Raw genomic sequence first — 16659 nt, 5'->3', positions numbered from 1 at the left:
TAGCTTTCACCAAACTTCATGATCCTCCTGCCTCTGTCGCCCAAGTGCTGAGGAATGCTGAGGTGTGCTACCATGCCTGGCTCACATATTAATATTATTTAAATTGTTATGTTCAAGTAAGGACATGTAAGAGTCTAATGGGTAGCATTTTCTCTTTCCCTTTTTTTTTGGTGCTGATACTAGGGCTTGAACTTAACATTTTATCTTTTCATTCAGCTCTTTTCACTCAGTGGCTGGTGCTCTACCACTTGAGCCATACCTCCAGTACCTGCTTTTTGCTGGTTATTTGAAAATAAGAGTCTCTCAGATTTGTCTTCCTGGGCTAGCTGAGAATAGCAATTCTAGATTTCATCCACTTGAGTATCTAGGATTATAGCCATGGCACTTTTACTGCTGAGCCATTCTTGCACCCTTCTTTGTGCTGATTATTATTTGGGATAGATATCTCATTAAAAAATTCTTTTTAGTTTTTAAGAAACTGATCTCAAGCTGGGCGCCGGTGTCTCATGCCTGTAATTCTAGCTACTCAGGAGGCTGAGATCTGAGGATCATGATTCAAAGCCAGCCTGGGCAGAAAGGTCCGTGAGACTCTTATCTTCAGTAAACCACTAGAAAACTGGAAGTGGTGCTGTGGCTCAAGCAGTAGAGCACTTGCCTTGAGCTGAAGAGCTGAGGGATAGCGCTCAAGCCCAGAGTTCAAGTCCCACGAATGACAAAAGAAAAAGAAACTGATCTCAAAAAAGACAGGTCTACATTGTGCTCATGACCTTCAGATCTAATCAGTGAATATAATTTTCCCAAAGAAATTCTCAGTCACCCAGCCAACTAGGACCCTCTGAAGACAGTGATTTAGCTACAGCTTTACATCGCCTTAGCCTGAGAAGACAGAATTACTTAAGTGAGAAGCGTTTCTTTGCTGAAGAATGGCAACGGAGGATCCAAGTTCTGGCTGACCAGAAAGAAGGAGTTAGTGGCCGTGATACCCCCACAGAGAGCCTTGCCTCTCTCTGTACTGACCAATCGGAAATCACTGACCTCAGCAGTGCCAGTTGTCTTCGAGGCTTTATGCCAGAGAAACTACAGATTGTCAAGCCCCTTGAAGGTAATGTCAGCAAAGGCCTTTTGTGAGTCATGTGGCTTATTACACTATGAGCAGAAGATATCTTTGTTTTCCTCAAATCTTGCTATTTGGGTGGTAGTGCATTGTGGCACTTTGTAGAAAATTAGTAGATGAAGAGATCTGCTTCTTCCAAGTCATCGACCATCATTCTTGTCTTGATGTTTTTAATGTAAACGTGAGAGTGAAGAGTAGGGAGTCTTTCCTTGTCTTTACTAAGAAACATCATTGATAGCAATTTCCATGGCAAGATAAATGGGAATGATGTACATCATCTCCAACTTTCTTTGCAATAAAAGAACTCTTTACCTAAGAAGTATAATTGGCTGTATTTTTAGTTCCATTTGCTTTTTAAGATAGAACTTGAATTCAAACTAAACATCTTTGTTTTATGAGATATTGAGGGCACTCAAATGAATCTTGGACATTAAGAGTTTTTGATTCAAACAAAATTTTGAGTAGTCAGTTGATAGCAAGCCCTCAAACTCAAAGGTTCTGTAACCTTTGAGGTTTGATGTAGGCTGTAGTGACATGATTAGAGTTGGATCTAGTGCAAGTGTTTGTCAGGGTCCTGCTGAACAGAACAAAGGGCATATACCCTCGCCTATCACATTCATCTCCCTGGGGTCCTGGGATCCCAGGATCTACGACTAGTGTAGAGAAGTACACAGAGAAGCTACTGAAAATTTGTCTTCAAACTCAGGAGCATGGCTTCAGCTTTTAAATTCATAGGCCATGCCAGATAAGTATTGATTTTCTGCCATCATAATACAGCCCACTTCTGTCGCCTCTGAAGGATATTTATGCTTCTCACTGCTTCAGCATCCTACTTTTTGTTAAGAGTGTTTTCTATTTTGTAGTACTGGTGTTTGAACTGAGGGTCTCTCACCTACCAGACAGAGAGGCATTCCACTAAACCAAAACCAAACCTTCCAGCTCTCTGCTTCTTTAGCTACCCTTTTTAAGGTTAACTTTTGAAACAGATTATTACTAGTGCCTTCAATATCTTGTCAGTCTTCTACAGAGAACTTTAATTTGCAAGTTTTAACAAAATATCAAGACCAAACAAGGAGTTATTGCTTTCATTATTGTTATTAAACATAGAAATTGTAGCTTCTATTTTAAGAATTGAGATTTGTGGAACATGTAAAACATTATTCTTGTAATTGTATATTCAGGATCACAAACTCTGCATCATTGGCAGCAGCTGGCTCAACCAAACTTGGGAACCATTCTTGATCCACGGCCAGGTGTCATTACTAAAGGCTTTACCCAGTTGCCCAAGGATACCATCTATCACATCTCAGATTTAGAGGAGGATGAAGAGGAGGGTATCACTTTTCAAGTTCAGCCACCTCTCCAAGTAGAGACAACATCTGCAGTATCCAAGCCAGTAACAGGGATCTTTTTACCCCCTATTACTTCAGCTGGTGGACTAGTTACAGGTGAGAAGAGTACAAATAATGAAAATGTATAGTATTAGTGACATTCTTTTTTTTTTCTCTTTTCAGCTTTGCATAAGTTGGACAGAAGAGTTAGACCAGTCAATCAGTGGTTCACAAACCTTTTGGTGTCAGGATCTCTTTACACTTTTTAAAGCCCTTGAAAATTCCAAATGGTTTATCTATATGGATTTTATCTGTTCATATATACTATGTTAGGAATCAAAATTGAGGGGCTGGGAAGGTGGTTCAGTGGTAGAGCTCTTGCCTTGCATGCATGAGGCCCTAGGTTCAATTCCTCAGCACCACATAAGCAAAAAGAAAAAAGCCAGAAGTGGTGCTGTGGCTCAAGTGATAGAGCACTAGCCTTGAACTGAAGAGCTGAGGGACAGAGCCCAGGCCCAGAATTCAGGCCCCATGACCGGACCCCGAAAAAAAAAAAAAAAAGGAATCAAAATTGAGAAAATATTAAAATGTTAACTCACTTAACTGCTACATAGTAATGCCATGTTTTATGAAGAATAGGTATATTTTAAGTAGTGAGGAAAATAGTTCTATTTTAAAATTTTATAAGTCTCTTGTTTTCCCATTCAGCTTCTTCATTCAGCCTATTGTAATATTGTAGTGTTTGGGTTCAACAATTTGAAGAAAATATGGCCTCATACTAACATGTAGTCAGATTAGTCTTTTCAGGTATTTATGGATATTTTTGTATATTACACTTGGTAAGTAGGAATTTAAGTATTTATAGCAATGTGGAATTGGAAACCCATCAATGAGTTTTCGTATTTGTCTACATTAAAATTGTCTTTTTCTCATACGTGGCTTGGTATTATACATTGGTCATTAAGAAAACACTGACTCATGGGGCTGGGAAGGTGGCTCAGTGGTAGAGTGCTTGCCTTGCATGCCTGAGGCCCTGGGTTCGATTTCTCAGCACCACATAAGCAAAAAGAAAAAAGCCAGAGTGGCGCTGTGGCTCAAGTGGTAGAGTGCTAGCCTTGAGCTGAAGAGCTGAGGGACAGCACCCAGGCCCAGAGTTCAGGCCCCATGACTGGACCCAAAAAAAAAAAAAAAAAAAGAAAGAAAACACTGATTCACTGAGTTATGTCAGTCTTCCAAATGTTGACACATTTTTATTATATATTTAAATCACATTAAAGCCACCAGGTGTCTCAAGAGAAAAGGTTTTAAGTATTAGGAAGCTTTTAAGCTTTCAATAGATACAAGTTTTCCAAAACCATAATTTTGACTTAAAAGCTCAAATTTGTCACTGGCAGAAAATATTGTCAACTGATTTTCTTGGAGGAACAGGCATAGTTCATTCATTAAAAAAGAAGGGAAAAAATAACACCTGCCAAAAATCTAAGTCTAAATTACTATAATTTCTCTGTTAGTTGCTCTTGCAAGTCAGCTGGTGTTCCATGACAAAATTTCAACTCAGCTGTCCACATGCTTTTCCTCTAGATAACCGCCATGTCGATCAGTATGCTGCAGGAATGCTTCACAGATACTTTTCATTTCACTGTACAGCATAGTAAAAGACTGAAGGACCAAGACTCAAGACTTAGTGGTTAATTTTTACTGCCTCATAAAGGACATTTTTAAGTAAATTTGACTTTTATTAAATACTATGTGTGTGTAACAATGAAGAACTTGGTATAATTTGATGACACTGTCCTGATTTGTGCTAAGGAGCTGCAGATGTCAACGCCATTAAAAACCAAAGCTCCTCATCCCCATCCTCGTTTTACCTGTGGGCAGCCACAAAGTCTACACTTTGAGAACCACAGAAATAGTTTGACTCAGTATTTTGGATGACTAAGTCTTTTTAATTTTTTAATGCGTTTCTTTCAGAATATGTTTTCTCTGATTTCTAAGCTGTTTTTATGCCTTTTTTATTTGCAGTTTTAAAGTATTGAAGGATTTGGCTGTATACTAACCATCTTATACTGGCATAGTATTTATGTATATTTCCTTTGCATTCGGGGATTTTTACTTCAAGAAGCAATTGATACATGCTGGATTATTAATAAACAATGAGCTTGTTACCCTATTAACCTAGTCTTTCAATTTTGTGTTTGGCTCTTTAAAAATCTCTATTTCAGTTTCAACCTCAAACCCAGGAAAGTGTCTGTCATGCACGAACTCAACATTCACCTTCACCACCTGTAGAATATTACATCCCTCTGATATCACCCAGGTTACCCCTAGGTAAGAAGGCCGTGGAAATCTGGGGCCTCACAGGAATTTCTTTTTAATTTTTAATTCATCCCATTATTAAATATTTTAATTAATAATTTCATTTTAATTCCAAGAATTTTAATTAATATTTTGTGGTTGTAATAACTCTTGTGAGGACGTAGCACAGGTGAGTTTGTATTATGAAAAATGAAGAAACTGAGGCAGAGAAAGTTGTAGTTAATATGACCTAGCTGAAGCTATAACCAAGGTTAGCCTTATCAAAAAGAAGAAATGCATAGAGCAAAGACTCTGGGGTTCTACACTTGAAGTTTCTCTTTTTCTTGGGATCCATTATTCCTCTTGGTACCAGTGTGTGAGTATATGTGGAATATTTCAAGCAGGGAAGTTCACCTAAGCATCACCATTCAGAGATTTTATTGGAGCTTCATTGTGTAGGAATGGTTGGATAGTTACACTTGTGGTTGAACTCCATTCTCCAACTTGACTGTGCATTGCCCAACCATCATCTGAAAGCACATAAGATGACTGTGTGTGACAAGGCCAATTCTAAGCAAAAACAGTCCCAGCATTTTAACAGATTGCCTCCAAGAAGCTAAGGCAAAGGCCCGATGTCTCTGAACAAGGCCACGTTATTTGCTAACAGGATTCTCTTACTCATATTGAAGCAGTTTCTATTCTGCCATGCAGCAAATTGTACTATTGTGTTGCTTTGAAGAAAATGTGGCATTTTCTTCAAGGTAGCTTTCAGAAAATAAATTGTCCATTGTAGGTATAAGGTGGCCTAGAAATAAAGGAAGAAGATATGAAAGGGAATTAGGAGTAAGAGTACAAAATGGGTAGACGATAAAAGCTAGTATATGAATTGTACAATAAAGTCTTATGTACTTGCTAAAATGATCCAGGAATTCCATTCTTAACTTTCTTTTACCACTTGAGAGAGAAGTAAGGTTATGATTCAGAATGTCTGTAGGACAGCAGTGAATCAATTGCTTAGGGAAGCATTTAGATGATATCCAGTAAAGATCTAGGTAAAGCGTATGATGAACACAACTGTGATTGTTCTGTATTGTTCCTGTAATCACCAATATAACTTGGTTATAAAATTGTTTCTTGAAGGGACTTTCAACACAAATAGACACCACCCTATGAGATACACAGTTTGGAGAAGAAAAATCAAGTTCATTCTGTAGTAAAGTAGAAATAAGAGTTTAGAGACTGGGCATAGAGAGTAGATAGGACCTACTAGAATTAAGCAAGGAGTCAAATTTGCTTCCTTTATAAGTTGACATATTGCTTTTTTTGTATTGAAGCATATTAAATACTGGCAGTATTTGTTGCCAGGTTGCTGGAATGACAATGCCACCATGCCAGCTCTTTATTGGTTGAGATGGGATCTCTCAAACTTATTGCTTGAGCAAGCCTCAAATTATGATTGCATCCAAGCTGATTTTAGTCTTTAAAACTTCCTCCCATTTTCCCTTTCAGCTCTGGGTTCCCTTCACTGTCCCATGGAAGTAATGGGAACAGTTCGCCAAATACAGCTATGAAGTCTCCTGCCATGTCCTACCGACTCAGCACTGGTGAATCCATCACAAACCGACGAGATTCTACTGTGACCTTCAGCAGCACCATGAGCTTGGCCAAGCTACTCCAAGAGCGAGGCATTTCTGCTAAAGTATACCACAGCTCAATTTCAGAGAACCCCCTACCCAAAGCTGTGGCTACCCCTTTAACACCACCAAATTCTCCATCTCACTCACCATGCCCGTCTCCCTTTCCCTTTGAGTCCCGAATGCATCTCTCTGAAAATTTTCTGGCCTCTCGCCCTACTGAAACATTCCTCCAAGAGATGTATGGTTTGCGGCCTTCCTGGAACCCTCCTGATGTTGGCCAGTTGAAGATGAACTTAGTGGAAAGACTGAAGAGATTGGGGATAGCCAGAGTGGTCAAGACCCCTGATCCCCAGGAGAATGGGAAAAGCCAGGAGACAGAAATCAATTTTCAAAAACCAGACTCTGTTATTTATTTAAATTCAGGTAGCAATTTATTGGGTGGACTAAGGAGGAACCAGAGTCTTCCCGTCATGATGGGTAGCTTCAGTGCCCCAGTTTGCACAGCCTCACCCAAAATGGGTATCCTGAAGGAGGACTGAAGCATGGCTCTAACTGACCTCTTCTGTGTGTTATTGTGTTAGCACATGAAGGATAGACATGCACTGATACGTGAAATTGAGTCTGATTGAAAGAAAAGGAATGTTGCAGAAGGATTGTGAATGTGGAGGGAGGAGGTGGAGGAATGGAAACAAAATTAGGATGAGGTCCACAGGAGTGAAGTATAAATGAATGGGTCACGAAATGCTTGGAGACAGGAAAGAAAGATTTAGTACACTTCTTCAGCTGAGTTTTCTTGTCTTGAAAATGAACAGAAAATAACTTCAGGATTGTTGAAACATGCCAGAAATACTATAAACTTCACTTCTGGAAAACATAATCAGGGAGAACCTGCTTAGAAGAGTGGGAAGAAAAGGAGCAGTTTAGACTGTGCCACTAGAAACTGTCCCAAAGGCTTGGCATGTTGAGTTCAGGTGAGACTCCTGTTCCTCTGCTAGTGCCTGGTCAAATTATGAATTTAGCTACTGGGTTACTCAGAGCATTGGCAAAACAAGGAATTGGATATTTTTCATTATAGCCAAAGTGGAGATTTGCTTTTTCCTGTTTTTAGGCCTTTGAACCACTGGGAGCACAAACATTCTTTGGGTCCATTTGGGGAGCTAGGGAGCATAGCTCCAGTGGTAGAGCACGTGGCTAGCCCCCCAAAAGAAAAATAACTCACTTTCTTAAATTTGTATTTTTATACAATATCAGAAAAACTTCAGTTTGAGTGGCAGTTGGGAGGGATTTACTTTAAGAAACCAAGGAAACTTGTTTTTAGACTATTTCTTCTGGATAATACAGTGGCCAAGGAATACATAGTTGCATATCTCTGATATTTCCTTGGAGACTAAAGGGGTTAAACCAGAAGTGCAATCTGTAGGAATTAATGTTAAGTTGTATGTATATGTAAGTTCTTTGTAAGGAAAGTTCATTGTGACTTTTTCCAAAGTGCACTATGCATATTTTTAATGGAAAATGACATGTATTTGCACAAAAATTCTCAGGCACATTAAATTATTATAAACTGAAGTAAGACCCAGGTGCTTGCTTTGAGAGTGTGATATTTCTGCTTAGTATTTTTCCTAATATAAATCCAAACATATCTGCCTTGTTCTTGGCATCTGTGGAATTAGATAACCAACTTTTTTGTGAGAGAGATAAGGCTTCTTTGTCTCTCATGTTCTTTTTTTTTACAAACTGAAACAAAGTGAGACCATAAGATTAGGTTTCTGCATTCAGCTGAATGACACAGGCTGTAACTTGGGAAGACACTGGTCTCTTCTAGTGTTGCCAGTAGAGTCAGCTCCTCACCAGATGGCATGGCTTAGGCCAGGGAGTAATGCTAAAGAAGAAATATCTTTACCTAAGACATGACTCAGAGATGAGGAGGAAATCATGATTTTGTTTCTGAAAACAAGGAGGTATATTGCTTGATCTTTTGGTGCTTAATTTGCTAGTAACTTTTCTCCTTTGTCCTGACTTAACTAAAAGGCAATTTTCTGAAGAATTCTCGATTCCTGTTCCTAGAGTTCTACCCTGGCCAGGAGGGTGCTTCCTCTATCCTCCTGACCAACATTCATGCAATGGTAAGAATGTGTGAGAGCTTTTGTGTTTAGCACAGAAGTATATTAATGTCTTTTAATAAAACTTGTTAAAGTATGTACACATTATCCTGCCCATGTAACTGTAACTCCTCTGTACAGTATGTTCACAAATAAAATTAAATTAAATTAAAAAAAAAAAAAAAAAAAAAAAAAAAAAACTTGTTAAAGTAAATTTCTCAAAAATAAAATTGAATGAAAAGAAATCCTCTTCCTGTTTCACCCTTCACTTAGTCAAGCTGCTGTCAGCACGCACATGCTCATAAAGGGTTCCAAGTCAGTAAGTTACCCTGACTGGAACAGGCCCTAAAACAAAATTCCTAATGCTGAAGTTTTCTAAATATTCTAATCCACCTTTTAAAAAAATTAGCATTTGAATTTTTACTCTCTAAAGTAACTCCAGGGTGCTTCCTTTAGCCAACTCAAAGATTTTTTTATTGTTTCCTAAGAAAGTAAGCTTCCTGTTGCCTGGGCATTTACAGTTTCCAAAAAACCACGGGAAGTACAAAAATATAGGATGCAATAATAGTACTACTGAGTGTTAAATGATCAGATTTACATATGTGTACTGTATATATGTATATAGAATATAAATCACTATAAAGTAAGCTAGATTTTGTTGTGTTCAACATTAAATACAGTTTGTATGCTTTTAATAATGCCTAAATGATCACCAGAGGCAGAGCGATATGCTAGGAGGCAAGCAAGCACATCTGGTTAAGTAAACCAAATTTGGGTTTTTGAAAAATTAGATTGATTATAATGTTCTGTCAGAAACACAGTAATTATATTCTGGTATGTGCTTGTCTCTAGAAATGAATCCTGTCTTAAAACTGGGTTTTGCTGTTTTTGAAATTTCCACCTAAAAACATTTTTGAAATAGCCTGAGAATCCCTGTTAGAACAGAACTGTCTGCATAGTATAAGAAGAAGAACTGGAGTCTTACAGCAAATTTCTCCTTGGGTTACCTGTTATGCTTTAATCCTGTTCACATTTCAGTTCTTCTGTAGTATCAGGTGGATGTGTGTTTTTTTGTTTTTGTTTTTTTGGAGGGTCCAGTCATAGGGCCTGTACTCTGGGCCTGGGTGCTGTCCCTCAGCTCTTCAGATCAAGGCTAGCGCTCTACCACTTGAGCCACAGTGCCACTTCCGGCTTTTTTCTTTTTTCTTATGTGAGGAATCGAACCCAGGGCCTCATGCATGCAAGGCAAGCGCTCTACCACTGAGCCACCTTCCCAGCCCCTGTTTTTTGTTTTGTTTTGTTTTGTTTTTAATGCCAACATGGGAAAAACACAACCTTCTTTTTCCTCTGCTAATATTTTCAGTGACGATCCCTCAGGTATTTCTAAATTCCCTGTTACCTAGTAGGAGATATCATTTTACTGAACTCAGAATTCAAAATTCTCTTGAATTATGAAGATCCAAAATCTTACGTAAATAGATCTTAGATAGGGACCTTTAGGGAGAAGTTAATGACTATTGTTAACCTAGTTTTTTGTTTTAAGTTTTGTATTATTGCCCTTGGTTTGACAGAGTGATCAAATTTTCTCGAGGGAGGAAAAAAGCTAGTGGCAACTCACAAGAGCCAGTTCTCTCTTATTGAGGCATATTTTATATACTCAAAGTTCACTATTTTTTCTGATGTAATTAGTACTAGGTTGCTATAGCAGTAACTTCTGAGATTGCAACTCAGGCTGTCAGTAGTCCACTGGCTACTGTCACAGGCTGAGGCACCTGTATCGGAATGCACCATGCCCATGGTGCCAGACCATAACTAGCCACAGTGCCCAGCACAGCCCCTGAGAATGGGCAGAAGCCAGGGAAATACATTATGTGATACCCGGAACTTTGCTTTGTCAAACGGCTCTTTGTGCACCTTCTATTGCTTTGTCAAATGTAAATCAGATAATAAATACAAGTAGCTTCTTAAATTTTCCTGTGTCTCACTGTGGTTTTGTCCCAACCCTTACACAGATAATTCTGCACTAAGTCTTTCCTTTATGCTCTTTTTGGTAGAAAATAACCTCTACTTAGTAAACCAGCACACAAAACAAAAAACCTACTAATAGTTGTAAGTGGTAAACAGATCATACTGTATTTCATGTCTTTTTTAAAAATAGAATTATGTCTGTAATAGCTCCTGAGCAAAATTACAGCAACAAAAAATAGAATCTAACATCATTGATGAACAAATACTAAGTCTGAGAAAATTCAGGAAGTGTGAAACGATTCTTTTGCTATTTATGTGGACTATTTACAAATTGTTCCAAATAAACTAAATGGAAATGTGTTGGACTCAAAAGGTCATTTGATACTCTCTTTTCCCCTTTACAATATAATTTTAGATAGTTTTAAGGCTAGTATCTCTATTAAATTATGAACATTTTGTGAAGTTTAAGAGTCTTCTTTGACTCCTAATCTCCAACCACCAAAAATCTAGAAGTCAAAGAATGGCTCAAGTGACAGCAACAGACTTAAGGGAAAATCTAAGCAAGAGCATGAGGCCCAGTTCAAAGGCCCAGTACAAAACTAAACAAAAAACTCTTAAACTCTTCTCCTATTTATAGCATCTTAGGTCTATGTCTTATTAACTGAATTCATGGTCTCACCCTGAACCTGTTCATCTCCCTGGCCCCTTCTTGTGTCAGTAGATGGCACCACCGACAACTCATTAGAATCATCATGCTGTTCTTTCCCTGTTCACCCTGACATCCCATCCATCAGCAAGTCCATGCTCCTCTGCTTCTCAGAGGGGCCTCTCTAAGTCTTCTCTGGACCTCTGACACAGACTCCTGTCTTGACCCTTCCAATCATTTCTATACCTTCCAACCACAGTGATCTTTCCAGTATGCAGATCTAGTCTGATTCCTTTTCTAATTAAAATTGTTGTCTAACTAGAAGAAAAATTCTTGCTTCAAATTGCAACAGGTGAGTCTCCCAATGTAAGGTTTGTTGCACTTTCGTTGAAATAATTCATTGTGTCCCTTTAGTCTCTAGGCTCAAGTGAGCACAGGAACTGAGGTATGACCCACACCTATCCACAATGTCTAGCATGCAGAAAACAATAGTTGAATGGATGGATGAATTTAGAATAAGGGTTGAGAAGCTGTGAGTTGTGACCTATTAGATCATAAAAACAATTTAGTGCATTGCAATCAGCTTCATTTTGAAAAGAGAAATAGCATGAAACTTTTATTTTGGTCGGTCAGAGGGCTTGAACTCAGGGTGTAGGTGCTGTCCCTAAACAGTTGTTATGCTCCAGGCTAGCACTCTACCACTTTGAGCCACAGTTCTACTTCTGTTTTTCTGGTGATTAATCGTAGATAAGAGTCTTGAGGACTTTCCTGCCTGAGCTGGCTTTGCCTCTAATCCTCAGAGCTCAGCTTCCTGAGTAGCTAAGATTACAGGCATGAGCCACAAGCACCTTGCAGCATGAAACTTTTTATTGTAAAACATACATTATAAATGACAAATATTCTTCATTTTTTCTTTGTTGCTTTTATTTTTTAGTGGGACAGTTTTGCTATGTACCTCAGGCTGGCCCTGAACCCAAAATCCTCCTATGTCAGCCTCCTGAGTGCTACGATTACAAGCTTGTGCCACCATACCCAGCAAATACTTTCTCTACAATGAGAAAAAAAAACTGAAACCATTAGTAATAGGAAAAAAAAAACTCCTGCCATAGAGAATTTGTACACTTATTGATTTGAAAGCTTTAAATTCAAGGAGAAAAATAACCTATTTTTGAGTTGTAGGTTTCAATGAAAAAGTGACAGAGGAACCTAAAATCCATTACAAATTCTTGCTGGCAACTCTGGCTATTGGCCAAGAAAGCTTAGTAGTGTTGTTTAATTTTGTTTGCTCTGAATAATTCTATTTTGTTGTGGTTGATTAAGAAAATGGGAACCTAATGTGAGTTCATTGCTGTTCGGGGTAGGCACTGATTTGAGTTGTGGAGAATTTAACTGGCTGTTTCTCCAACCTTTAAGAACAAGGTTCTCTGAGCCAATGAGGAGCTGCCATTCTGTTTCCATAGCAATAAAAGAAACAAACCTTCACTGCTATCTTAAGGATAAACCTCTCATCAGGCCCAGTCAAAAAGTCTTTAAATGGAGGGTTGATTTTCTCCTGTAGTTTGGCTTTCACCCAATGCCAAGAGACAAGTAGATTCTCTAGAAGTTCCTACTCGTGCCAGCTCAGCCTTTTTAAGAATCTCCAACTGGATTCACTGAAGGTCTGTGTTCACTACATATACTGTGAGTTTCTGCTTTAGTGTCTTAACAGTTTTAAGTCTCATTAAGACACTTGACTTTGAGAAGAAATCACACAAGAAAAATCTTTGAACTGTGTAAGGTAAGCTTTTTTGTTAAAGATTTATAAAATGTTTCCTGCTGATTACTTACACTAACCAGAGACCCTCTCTGGCAGGCTCTGTGGGCACACAAATAGTGAGTCTCGTGTAAATTATCAGGGAGAAATACGGAAAAGGAAGACAAAGTAGGAAAAATCATCCTTACACACACACACACACACACAGATTACCCCCCCCCTCCTGGCCCAAGAAAAGACTTCTCAATGGTTCAGTGAGAGGATACTGAAGTCAAGGGTTGAACTTTAACCGGTAAGCCCAGTTATTCAAATATTGTACCTCTATGCCCATGTTAGTCATTGCCCAAGACCTCCAATTGTGCTCTTTGTCACCTTGTCCTAATTCCTCCCCTAGCACCTCAGACCACCTCCGGATTAGTGATTTCCAAGACCCCATTTTGTAGATGTGGAAACTAAGACTCAGAAAAGTTAAGTTTTTGTACAGTCCTACTCCTAAGCAGAAGAGCTTCCATCAAAGTCAGACCCACCTGATTTCAAAGCCCAAGCAAAATATTAGTTAAGAATGTCATGGGTGGGAGGGAGAATCATAATTCTAACATTTTTGGCCAAAATTCATTTTATAATGTTTTTTTCTAACATTTGTCTTATAGATGCATACGTTCATATAATTGTGTCCAATGTATTCACATCTTTTTATATCTTTTATAAGACTTTATGTTTCTACAGGTTGTGTTCTTTTTTGTTTCTTTTCTGTGCTGGGGACCTTCTATATACTAGGCAAGTGCTCTACCACTGATACACCCCCAGTCCTCTCACAGATTTTAAATAATTATTTAAATCTTCGTGACTGGCAAAGTGCCAGTGGCTCCCATCTGTAATCCTAGCTACTTAGGAGACTGACAGCTGTGGATCACAGTTCAAACCCAGCCTGGGCAAGAAAGCCTATGAGACTCTTATCTCCAATGAACAACCAAAAAGCTGAACATAGAGCTGTGGTTCAAGTAGTAGAGTGTTAGCCTTGAGCAAATACTCAAGGACAGAATCCGAGTTCAAGCCAATGACCAGAACAAAAAGAATATCTTAGTAAATGATCATTTAAAATTGGTAGGACAAAGGGTAAACTAATTCAGCATTGATACTCACTAGATACTATATTGGAAATGAACTATGCAATTGGGGGGGAAGAAGGGGATTGAGAGGGGAAAAACTGGGAGAAAATGAAGGGAGGAGGTAACACTGTTCAAAATAGATCTACCCATTACCCCTCTGTACATCACCTTCACAATAAAAGTATCTATGTAAAATCCACTGAGTGATTGTGTCATACATGCATTTTACCTACATATTCTGATTTGGAACTCCAGTGCTATTGTCTAATAAATTGTAATGACGGTTGCAATGTATTTTGACAGTTTTATCTGGGAATAATCTTTTCTCTGTGTTGAGTTAGTTCCTATGATTACAATCACCCAGGTTAGTAGTCAGGCAGCAAACAGTTATCAAACAACCCTTCAAGACAAATTGGACATGTCAGGCTCAGTGTAGGACACAGAGAAGGTCAGGGTAGAGGCCTGGCCTTCAAGAACTATATAGTCCTGTTGGATAAGCAAGGCGCATCATAAAAAGTACAGTTGCCAGGAGTAGGCCTTCTATGACCTCTCACTTCCTGCCCCAAGAATATACACCTTCAGGGTCAGGGTTGGTGCCTTTCCTCTTTGAGGCCAAGCAGAAATGATGTTTTTTCTAACTGAACTCCCTCCAGATTTCTCACCTAAAACCCAGGCCCTTGTGGCCTCACCTTCTCACCTGGTTGGCGCAGTCCCTCTGCTTTCCTGACTGTTCCTCCTTGACTCTGATGTGTGACATCTCTGACAGGGTCGCCAAGCACAGCAGCGCAAGGACAGTTCTATATGGGTGGCCTTGTCACCTGATTTTTGGCTTTGGCAGTTACCCAGCCTCTTGGCCTCCTTTCTCGCCATGACCTTTATTCTACATGGCGTTTTGGTTCCAGGTGTCTGATCCAGTCTGTCCCTACCCCCATCTCCACCTTTCTCTCAAGGTCAGGTCTTCTGCCTTAGCACCACAGCTCACTCAGCAATCAGTTGACAGTCCTGCTGACTGTAAGCTTACCAAGGAACAAGGTATTTCTCCAGTGTCCATCTGAAGTGCAGCCAGTACTCACAGTGTGAGCTTGTATTTGTGCGGATGTGTCAGCATTTACAAGTATACAAGTTATCACCACAGATCCTCAGAGCACAGAGTCCTCATCTGGTCAGGAAAGTTAGTCTCCAGGTCCTGCTTGTCTATTAGACCACACGCCTAGTTCTTTAGCCATGGGTCATGTAATAGACAAAAAGGAATATTATTTCATTTTTTAGCTGACTCTTAAATGTATTCCAGTGTAATATTGAAGCCAGTCAAGAAGTTAAAATTAAGTCTGCTATCATTGTAACACTTCCATTGGGTATTGATTTTCTCATAACACATTTGGGTGTCCATGTTTATTGTTTATGAAATATTCCACCTATATCACTTAAAAATCAAATGCTGTTAAAAACAAATTAAGGAAAAGTCAGCTTGTGTCTTACCCTCCATACCTGTAGTTTCTGACTTAAACTCATGTTTCATGCTTTTTGGACTTTTAATTTTGGTTTGAGGGAGGATTGGGTTTGTTTGTTTTTGGTCAGTGCTGGGGATAGAACACATCACCACACATGCTAAGCCAGTGCTGTCCCCATTTGTTTAAAACTTTTCAGTTTAAACCTTCTCTCTTGACTTCTTGGTATAGTAAAGGAGAATTTAACTCTTATTTTATCCTTCCTCCATCCTCTCCTCCGTTCATCCTATGTAGTCACAACTCATTCTTTAGCTAGATCAATATACACCATCTTGATCATCTATAATTACATTTACGTTCTTATACAATTTTTAAACCTGAAGTCATTGCAATTTATTTATTTAGGTTTCTGTATCTCTTACTACTTTCCCCAACATGTTATGTTTTCTGCTTCTCTGTAACCATTTTCCACAAATGACTTAAAACACCACCAATTAAGAATCTTATAGTTCTAAAGATCAAAGCCGAAACACAGCTGAAATCAAGGTATGTTCCTTTAAGAAAGCAACAGAACTGTGTTGTTCTAGACATCCTTCTTTTTCTTTGCCCCTTCCAGTTTCTACAGGATGCCCAAATTCCTTGGCTTAGACCTCTCTCTCCATCACTCTTCTACTTTCTCTAACTCTAATAATCAAATTACAGCCACAAATCCCCCTTTCTATGTAAAGTTAGACAGCTACGGGAATCAGCACAAAGACATGTTTGAGATTGGAAAAGAGAAAAGGTGACATTGTCCATAGGTGCTGCACAGGTCTGTCAACTGCCTGTCAATGACATCAGGAAATCTACCAGTTCTGAGCCTTGAGTCTTTTGGAAACTATAAGGCTGGAATTGGCTTTCTTCCTTCTTCAAACAGAGGCCATGGTGTGCTGTGGTCAAGGTCCTAGTTATTGTGCCAAAATTACATTGGCTCCTGTGTCATCTCCCATTTTCTTATACTTCTGAAATGAAAATTCCTAATTCTGTGTTTTGTTTCGTTTTATGGTGGGCTTGAATACAGAGTCTTGTGCTTGCCATTTGAGCCATATCTCTAGTCTTTTCTGCCTTAGTTATATTTTAGGTAGGGTAGAACCTTATGTATTTTTGCCAGCCTGGTTGGATGATAATCCATATAGGAAGGTATCACAATCACCCACCACCACATCTGGCTTTGCTGGTTGAAATGGGGTCTCACTAACTTTTTGCCTGAGCTGACT

At 39.0% G+C, this 16659-nt stretch overlaps 1 protein-coding gene across 2 annotated transcripts in view; it reads left to right on the top strand.

The window, feature by feature from the left end:
- The window catches only part of Trak2 (trafficking kinesin protein 2), a 52628-nt gene extending 44682 nt beyond the window's left edge, over positions 1-7946 (top strand). For both annotated transcript variants that reach the window (XM_042666964.1, XM_042666965.1), the window contains exons 13-16: positions 804-1102; positions 2296-2562; positions 4668-4773; positions 6250-7946. In XM_042666964.1, coding sequence (XP_042522898.1) covers positions 804-1102; positions 2296-2562; positions 4668-4773; positions 6250-6916 — 1339 coding nt within the window. In that variant the 3' untranslated portion in view covers positions 6917-7946. The remainder of the gene's footprint in view (positions 1-803; positions 1103-2295; positions 2563-4667; positions 4774-6249) is intronic.
- Positions 7947-16659: the final 8713 nt, after the last annotated feature.

The sequence above is a fragment of the Dipodomys spectabilis genome, unplaced genomic scaffold (assembly GCF_019054845.1).
Source record: "Dipodomys spectabilis isolate Male_0828 unplaced genomic scaffold, ASM1905484v1 ptg000373l, whole genome shotgun sequence".
Lineage (NCBI taxonomy): Eukaryota > Metazoa > Chordata > Mammalia > Rodentia > Heteromyidae > Dipodomys > Dipodomys spectabilis.
This window is presented reverse-complemented; position numbering and strand designations above follow the sequence as displayed.